General features: G+C 28.7%; 1 protein-coding gene across 1 annotated transcript; it reads left to right on the top strand.

The window, feature by feature from the left end:
* Positions 1 to 622: 622 nt before the first annotated feature.
* LOC107017688 (mavicyanin-like) lies at positions 623 to 7,135 on the top strand. The gene is made up of 2 exons (XM_027912826.1): positions 623 to 746; positions 6,744 to 7,135. The coding sequence occupies exons 1-2, from the start codon at positions 623 to 625 to the stop codon at positions 7,133 to 7,135; spliced, it is 516 nt and encodes a 171-aa protein (XP_027768627.1).
* Positions 7,136 to 10,313: the final 3,178 nt, after the last annotated feature.

The raw sequence follows: 10,313 nt of genomic DNA, 5'->3' as shown, positions 1-10,313 counted from the left end.
TTGAAATACAATAAATACTATCTTCTCATAATTTAACCAAAAAATAATAATAGTAAGCGCCCAAAATCATATTTTACTAGGAAACAATTCATGTTATTTTTATATTGATTTCTCAATTTATGGGAATAAAATAATATGTACTTAATTAAGTATCACGAAACATAAATATAGTAGAAAAAGAGAGATTTTCATAAAATTATTAAGGCATTTTGGTATTTTAACCCTTGAAATTATTTATGGTTAACAACGTTAGTTTTAGAAACAACTATTAATTACCATATTGAAACTTTCAACGTATATATAAAGAAAAAACTAAGGGTACAAAATAATTAACACAAACACATACATACTACACTCCATTAATTAAAAATAAATAAAAAGATATGGTAAGTATTTTTTTTTGGCAATATGTTTAGTTTAACTTAGTCTCATTGGAACTTTAATTTTATTTCCAACCCAGTATGTTTGTTACCTTAAATAATTAAGTACTACTATAAAAGCCTCATAGGCTCTTTTTTATCGAAGCGGTATTCAGAGGTCTTAATTCTTCGTTAGTTGTCGCAAAAGTGTAGTTATGACTGTCTGTAGAAAACAAATATTACTGCTCGTGTTGGTGGTGGTAATGGCTAAATTGAGATCTACTACGGCGGTTGTGTATGAAGTTGGTGATTCTTGGGGATGGACTTTCAACTACAACTATGAACAATGGGCCGCTTCAAAGCATTTTCAATTTGGCGATGTTCTCAGTAAGATTTTCTATCAAAATAACTATACAATAACTTAAACTACAAATAAATCATGAACATCTAATATATACATAATCCATGCATGTATAATATGTATATCATTAATGGATATTTAATATACATCGATTTGTGCATTATAAGTTTGTAACAATAATATTGCAAAAAGTTTGATGTTTTTTTCTTGAGTTGTTGTCACCACATAATCGTTTTAAAACTAACATAACTATTATCATGCTAAGTAATATTATTTTAGCTTTTATACATTTTCTCATGTAGCTAAAACTATAATTTTAATCAGCAACTAAACCACCCCTTAGAACTTACGTATATATTATTTGACATGCAGTTTTCAATTATGCTCCACACTTACACAACGTAAGGCAAGTAGACAAGAAGAACTACAATGATTGCACTGGCCATAACCCATTGGCTAGCTTCAACACAGGCAGTGATAAACTCACACTCGAAACACCGGGCTTATACTACTTATGTGTGATATTCCTGGTCATTGTGCATCGGGACTTAAATTTCAAATCAAAATTGATATACCAAGGGTTCTACCCGCGGATCCTGAAAAACCTTCTCCTCCTCCTCCGGATCCTAACAAGAGTTTTCCTAATATTCCTGGTTTTCCCGCTAAAAATCCTGCTACTTCTAGCAATGCTGGTTCATTATTTAAGTGTACGTGGTCGTGCAAGGACATGTTATTGACATTTTTTTTGTTAGCTCTATGTTTTTAAGCATTGTTTAGATACTATACTACATATGGCTAGGTCAAATTTTTTTTATGACGTTAATGGTTGTGTTATTGTTTTTCTTTTTCTTTTTCTTTTTTGCATTAAGAAGAGTTATATTGGTAGTTATTTAAGAGTATTAATTTTTTGTAAGTGAGTTTTGTAATTTGCACCATTTATTGTAATGTAATTACTAGATTGAGTGTTGCAGATGAAAATATGGAATTTCAATTTGTTTGATATTTACTTATTTGACTTGCAGAATTTTCATAGAGAAAATGTTCAACCAAATATGTGTTTAATATGTAAATAATGTTACAACTATTTTTCTTATTTGGTGGCGGAACACTTCCTCTATAATTAATGTCTCGTTTATATAGAAAGAGTACTTTGTTCACACTATTTTGCTTATTAATCTATTGTGAGAAAAAATGACACATATTTTTATATTTTAAACACAAAAGGGTTAAATTGTCTCTAAATTATGTGAAATAGATTATTTATACCTTTCGTTATATTTTGGGATAAAAAATGCCTATGTTGTATCCTAAGAGATCACATATACCTTCAAGAGTTAACACCCCATATTTTTATTGACTTGGCAAGGCACGTGGGAGTAATCTTTTCACCTAAGCATTGCCAACTAGGATTCATTACAAAAGAACTAGACCTTTAGCGGCAACAATAGTCACCACGAAGTCCAAAAAATCGTCACTAAAAGTTTTTAACATTCAATTCTAAAGTTGTATTTTTTTCATTATTTAAAAAAACAAAAATGATATCGATTAGTAGGAGTTTGAAGAAATTGTCTGTTTTATTTTTATGTTATATGTAAATGTATAAAATGTACAATTTATATAGTAGGAGATGTAAATCGAGAAGTTATTTTCATAATTTTTCGTAATAATAGGGTGGTTTTAATATTAATATTGCAAGTTATTTATTTTAGAAAATTAGGTTGAAATCAAAATTAATTATCATTTTTTTTGTTGAAAAAATAGATTTTTACTATTAGTCATCACTAAAAGTCACTCATAACCTATAGTGACAAAATTTTGCGCCACTAAAGATCAAGTTCTTTTTTGTAGTAATCTTAGTTGACAAAACTTAGGTGGAAGGATTAGTCTCATGTGACATGCCACGTCACTTAAAAATTGGGGTGTTAACTCTTGAGGGTATTTGTTGTCTCCTATGATAACAACTGGGATATTTTTATCCCAAAATATAGTTGAGGGTATAAGTAATCTATTTCGCATAATTCAAGGACAATTTTGATCCTTTTCCGTATTTTAATACAATTAAATCAAGAAAATGATTGGACTTCATAACTCTTACTAATTATTTACTACATCAAAGTAGGGTATAAAATATAGATACATCACTAACATTACATTTACTTTTAAACATTACATATATTATCAATTTAAATATTTTATACAATNACCTCCCCTAAGAGGAGTTAAGACTCAACCTAAGACGTGTATTCTAATTAATACAATAGGGAGATTGACTTATACTATAGTAATACAATGATATTTACTTTACATTAATACTTATATATTTGTGTACTTTAACTCTTAGATTACTTATTTTGTACTTTTATGTGTTGTGCGCGTATGCATTTTCATCACTTACCATGGTAAAATAGTGCAAGGAAACTCATGCATAAAATTTAATTCCAATTCGAAAGGATATGAATCTAATATTAATATGACCAACATAGATTTTGGTGGCCGGTAGTGGTACCCATAATCAGAGGTTTCAGATTCAATTTCCAGGTATAGAGAAAATCTTGTTGGGAATAGCAACACCCATGAATGACTTTGCAGTGCGCTATATTAATTTAATCAGGGCTCTAATATAGACTTCAGACACCGAATAAAAAAAAAATCAATATTAATTTGTAAGTAGTCATAAGCTTAAGGGATATTCTCATCATAGATATTTGCTTCTCTTAACAACTTGAATTTTCGGGTGATAATATGATTTCTTCACCCTATTGTATATGACAACAACAGTCTCAAGAGAAAATATTTTTCTCGAATCAAAGATAGATCAATTTTTGAAACTTGCAACGCAAACAAGTAATTGATATCCAATTGAAAGATATATAAAATATATTTCCACGAGCGTGTGATCAATGCAAGAAAGACGTGAGGAATTCTCTTACGATTCCCATAGAAGCATTACGTCATATGCTAAATCACTATAATTAAAGAGATATTTAATAACAATAAATTTTTTCTATTAATTTACCACAAAAAATTTTAAGTGGCAGTGAGTTATTAGCCGCATTTCTATAGAGTATTGCTCATAAATACTCATCTTTAATTTATTATTGCCCCTAAAAATAATATAACAACAATTATAATATTATCACTAAATAATTATCAAAAAATCCTTTGTTTGTTATGGTGAATCTAAATAATTGATCAAAATTACTAGAGGAAGAAACAAGTTAAACTTTGATCTTTTTAAAATCAAAATAAATGGCAAACTAAACATTGAAACAAATACCTAAAATCTAAAATGTCAAAAAGAAGCAAAATTGAAGAATGGCAATGATGGTGATCAACAACATGAAAGAAAGGGGTGATGTAACAACACTTGCACTTGCTTGTGAACTTGTACCAACAATATTTATATTGAATTTTTGGCCAATTTGGCAATGACCAGGAATTCCACAAACATAGTAATAATCACCATAGGCTTGAAGAGTAATAGAGTCTTTGCCAGTGTTAAATGTGGCAATTGGATTTGTAATTGTGCATGATTCATATTCTTGCTTGCTCACTTGCATCACATTGTGGTACTTGTTGTTGTAGTTGAAAACTGCACATTGAATGAACACACCTCTATTAGTCCATACAATTTTTTAAGGTGTCTAGTGTTGAACTTCGGAAAATATGTTTGAAGATATGTATTTTCAGTAGGTCTTTTTTACTCTGAATAAGTCAAAACAATTCCAATTTGCTTTAATAATGGCGAAACACAATTTCAATTTTCAAATATTACTTACACTTTAAAATAAAAAGTTCTTCTTTTTTTAAACAAAAAAAATTCATAATAAAACCAGGTTAAACGCTCACTAAATTCTCTATGCAATTAATTCAATATAAATTATCTTTATTTGTTTGTTACTTTCCTTTTTAATTTGTTAAAAAAAATGATCTTTCTATATTTAGTAATGATGGAAACAAGAAGCATGTATTACAAAAATACATATTAGAATATCATAAAAGAATCATTTCATATGATCAGAAGTTTAAATATAAAAAAGAGGATTTTTTAAAAAATAAAAACATCGATACTTTTGAGTCTTAATTATCAAGTATAGCAATAACTTGGCTAATTATTAAATATAGCAATAGTTCAGTGTCACTTTCTATTTGTTCTCTATGATATAGAGCATGCATGAATTGATGATACGTACAAAGCAAATTAATACACTGATATAGAGCGGATCAATACTTCTTCAACCAAATCACGCTATGTAATAATAATATTGTAAAACTCTTATTATTTTGAATAAATACATAATATATATTTGTTTGATCAAGTAATTTTCCCATTAATAAACGTACTTTATAAGGTCAAGATAAAAAAATATATATTTTACAAAAGTACTTAATCAAAACAAGTTATGAATATAGTTGCATTGAACAATTTACTTGGAGGATTAAAGTCAACATAAATAAAGGGAAATAAGTCGTCAAACATCAAGTCCTTATCCTCCTTTTTACAATCGACCCGATAACAGTCACATTATATTATATATTTTGAACAACAACTAATAAATATTCAATATAATTATATCATTATAAAAAAATTCGAAACATAAAAATTAGAAGAAATTATTGCTTACCTAAGATGTCATTAACATGAAATTTTTTTGTAGAGGCCCATTGACTATAGTCAATATTGCCTACAATCCAACCTTGAGAATCACCAACTTCATAAACAACAGCTTTTGTGGAAACAACCATAATTGTAATAAACAAAAAAAATATTATTGTTATTTTTGTGAAAGCCATTTTTGAGAGAAATATATAAATACTAATAATCGTTAATATTTGCAATGACTTGTTAAAGAATCGTCCGAAAATTGATTATATATTTTTGAAAAAAAGCTTTTTTTGTCAATCTATGGAAATTAGTACGCTAGAAAGGAAATTGTGTGTAATAACTAATAAGTACTAAAACATTACATAAAAAAAATATTTTACTTGAAATTAAGTAGATTATATTATTTGGAATTTTTTTTAAAAAACTTATGGAAATATAATACAAAGAAAATAATGGCATAAATTACTTGTACGGGAATTTGTCCAAAATTATTTCCCCAAAAATAATAAAGTTTGTCGTACTTGGGGGCTCTTGGCTAATTAAACTCTTGAAATTATTTTTGGTCTAACTACAATAATTTATTAAAAAGGGAATTTTCAACATTTTGAAACTTTGATTTTACGTACTAATAAAGGAATAAAAAGGGAAAAAAACTCCGTAAATTTCGAAAACCCCAAAAATGGTAAGTTTTTTTTTTGGAACTTCAAAAGTATACACTTGGAAATTATGTCCAATAGTACTATGTATGTTTCCTTAAATTTTATAAAAGGTAATTAACTACTCCTATAAAAGCACCCCTTTGAGAACCTCATAAACTCATTGTTCAAATCAATTCAAATTCAGACGTGTCAATTTTTTATTAAAGTTAAAGTGTGCAACTATGACTTTCTTCGGAAAAGCAATGTTGGTAGTATTGATGGTGATGATGGCTACTATGAGATTCGCTACGGCTACCATGTATCAAGTTGGTGATCTTGCAGGATGGACATTCAACTACAATTACGATGAATGGGCTTTTTTCAAGCAATTTCAAGCTGGTGATACACTAGGTAACATATCTTAGTCTTCATCATTTGAAGCAAATATATAGTAGGGGAATTTATATATGTAGTACTAAAATCAAATAAAACTTTAAACATATCAAGCGAGTTTTAATATAATGTTAAAAGTAGAATGTAGTCAAATTAAATAGTCAATGTTTCATGTTACATTGTCAATTAAGACACATGCAACTAAAAAAATGCATATACATTGTTGAATTGTATAACAAAATTTTTGTTTATTGAGATGTAAAGTAAGTCAGGATTTTTAGTTTATAAATTTTCAAATAAAAAATTGAGTTCTTACTAAACTACTTAGACATATCGAATAATAAATTGTTGAGTTATGTGAAATTCTGATGGATCTTTTTATGCAGTTTTCAACTACGATCCAAAATTACACAACGTGATGCAAGTTAACATCAACGACTACAACTCATGCACAGCTAGTAATCCAATTGCAACATTCAACTCTGGTAGTGATTCAATCAGCCTTGACACACCTGATGGAGATTACTTCTTCATAAGTGGTATTCCTGGTGATTGTGCATCTGGACTCAAATTACACATCAAAGTTAGTCAAACTGCAACAACAACTCCTCCTCCTCCTACGACGATGAATACTCCAGCAACTCCTCCTCCTCCTCCTACGTTGAATGATCATTATCCTTATATTTTTCCTGCTTCTTCAAGAAATCACTCTTCTGCAAGCAATACTGCTTATTCATTCAACATGTTATTTGCATTGTTTCTTCTACCCATGGTTTAGACATTACACTACAAGGTTTCATATAATTTGTTTTTTGTTTTTCTTAATTAGGTTTATTTTTGTTTGGAATGGATCTTTCTATTGTCCATTTGATTTGGAAGTTTTCGTAGTTATTTAGTATTAGTTTTGTAAGTGGGTTTTCTACCAATTTATTAATGACAATTTTACATTATGATTTATTGTTAGTTACTATTGTTAATGTTATTATATATATATATATATATATATATAATGGAACTTTTACTTAAATAGTATATTTATTTGATTAATTGGTCGGAAAGGGAAGACTCAACTCTTGGAGTGATTAATTGATTGATTGACGACAATTGATCTCCTAAGCTTTGTAATTTAGTAGAATTCGTCTATTCCCTTCTTTGTGTGTGTGTTGAGAGTAATGGCTATGAGGTGAAGGGTTAATTTTCCACTTGATCGACAAATCTTAATGAATAAAAAAGGGTGAAATGAAAAAATCATGTGCTAATCATAATGCTTGTGAATTGCGTTGTGGTGGTCCCTATTTGATTGATTGATGAAATGTTTGATAGCACGAATGTGGACTTGAATTGTGTGAATTGTTGTCTCTTAACTTTGTGTGGTGTGAGGGTTATGATGCCGAGGTTTTGTTATGCCTATAACACCAGAAAAGAAAGGAGAAGATACTTACCTTAAAGATGTGAGAACCTACCATAGAACATTTCACAGAGTCATTAATCAATTTTAATAGGTTCACAAGTTAATACACATATGAATTTATTTAATTAAATTTTTTAGTACAAATACAGATTCTATAGAAAAACTATTAAGTTTATTGAACCCCACTTAACTCCTCCTACACCTACAAGTATTAGAATAAAAAGTTGTATGATCTACGACTTCTAAAAAAAAGTAGATCACCAACTTTTAATTCCTCGATTCCTAATTTTGGTATCTAGTTATCTATGATTGTGAGTTTTCATAACGTCTACTACACCTAAAATTTGATTAAAAAAATGTAAGCGACAGAGAAAATAAACTTATATATCTTGCTTGTTTGAAACGAGAACCTACAACTATGAGGATCAAAAAATATTTTTTTTGGTTAATGGATAATATTATTTGCAAAGAAGGTTAAGTATCATTATAAAATAAGAGAATAGTATTATTTCATGTATATATTATAGCATTGATTGCTATTAAATTATTATTATGAGTCGAAATTTCCCTTGTAAACGTAGTTCCTAGTATATCTGCCTAAACTGTCTCATTTGCTCGCATCGAAGGAACTTGCAAATTCTTGTGCAATCAAATAATTGCTTCTTGGCCTAGAGGTCAACTACCTTGTTCTACTCTCTATAGGTATGCGAGAGTTTTGGATCTTCCAATAGTTGCATCAATGACCTGTTTTGCATTCACACACATGTATACATACATACATATATATATATACACACATATATATATATACACACATACACACACACACACACATATATATATATATCAATTAAAAGATATTCTGATAAAATAATATCGTTTTAAAAGGTTTGAAATATGAAAAATAGAGGAAATTATCATTTACCTAAGATGTCATTAACTTGAAAATTCTTTGAACATGCCGATTGACAATAGTCAATATTGCCTATATAATCCAACCTTGGGAATCACCAACTTCATAAAGAGTAGCCATTGTGGAAGCAACCATAATTGTAATAAAAGATTGTTATTCTGGTGAAATCCACTGTTTATAGAATTTTTCGAATATTAATCTACATTATTAATTATATATCTACCACTAATATATAAGTTGTGATAACCACACAAGGCGCACTCAATATGTCTGCATTAGTTGTGTGGTTTTCACACTTATATATGTTTTGCCCTCCATATTTTATATTATTGTTTCACTTATCTTGTACTATTTTATAAATAAAATCATATTTTTGTGCTTTTTTAGGATGCTTGAAGTGCTCCAACAACAGTACTCTTTCGATTGTCTTTAATAATGTATTTTATTACTTCAATTGTCTTGTAATTGAACTATATATTCTTAAATTATTCGAAATAGCTCACATATATTTTTAATCTATATTTTAGCTCAAAATTACCCTTCTCATCTAACTAGTGGACCACAATTATCCTTCTGTTAAACAGAAGAGTAACATAACATTCATGTGTGTACTAAATTGCCACATGGACTCCTCATGTGCAGACCAAACATACCTACTTCCATATAGACTGTTAAATCTCTACATTCACTCTTTTCCCTCCTCATTTCATTCCTTAAGAAACAGTTTCATAGGAGCCTTCATATTGTGGCCAGGGTTTGAAAGTACATACCATCTTTCTTCGCAGGTAGAGTTTCAAAGTAGCTAGCGTCCGTAGATATTTGTGGCCATAGGTTAGTGAATCATTTTTCTTATTTTATTAGCTTACGATTTCAAAGCACATAGTTAGGGTTTGCAATTTGTATAATATGTTGGTATGGAAGATTAGTGAATAATTACTTGTTTATTTGAGTTGAAATAGTAGTATCTATATTCATGTGATTTTAGGTTTGCTTGGTTTATGCGATAGGATGAGTTCAAATTTTTGTAATTTTTTTAGAATTCTGTTTTGTATATGGTGGTCCTTTTCTACTATGCTAGATTTAGGGAAATTATTTGTTTGTTGAGTTAAAATAGTAGTATTTGAAGGAAAATATCTTATTTATAAACTCAACAATTCTTGCATCTTAATTCAAGTTTTCTTTATTCTATGTATATTTTTATATTTTCTGCATATTGAAAATAACTAAAAACATCCCTATTTATAAAGGTAAAAATTAAATTAAATTAGGAGTAACAACCACTATAACTAATCTTAATCAATTAAGCATTCTTACTCCAACTTTGAATTATTTTTGTCAACATTCTCCCGTAATTTAAAGTTGTATATTCTTGTCTCTTTCTTCTTATCATTGTTGATGTATTGAGAAACACTTTTCTTGAGTTCGGAGCCTAAAGGGTACAAAATATTAACAAAAATTCCAAAACGATATATAAAATTTTATATTAACCAAAACGGTAAAATCGCAGCATCAACAGCGACTTACCCTACCGGAAAAAGCAAAATCGCTGCAGAGGCAGCGATTTTGCAAAATCTGATTTTTTTTTAAAAAAAAAATGAAATCACTGCCTAAGCAGCGATTTATAGATTTTTT

The sequence above is a fragment of the Solanum pennellii genome, chromosome 1 (genome assembly GCF_001406875.1).
Source record: "Solanum pennellii chromosome 1, SPENNV200".
Lineage (NCBI taxonomy): Eukaryota > Viridiplantae > Streptophyta > Magnoliopsida > Solanales > Solanaceae > Solanum > Solanum pennellii.
Note: the sequence above shows the minus strand (reverse complement) of the source record. Positions and strands in the feature narration are given on the sequence as shown.

Excerpts from the sequence above, each read along its gene's own strand:
- LOC107017688 (XM_027912826.1), top strand. The coding sequence starts at position 623 with ATGGCTAAATTGAGATCTACTACGGCGGTTGTGTATGAAGTTGGTGAT. Across the intron at positions 747-6,743 it reads TCAATTTGGCGATGTTCTCA|TTTTCAACTACGATCCAAAA; the intron begins GTAAGATTTTCT and ends CTTTTTATGCAG.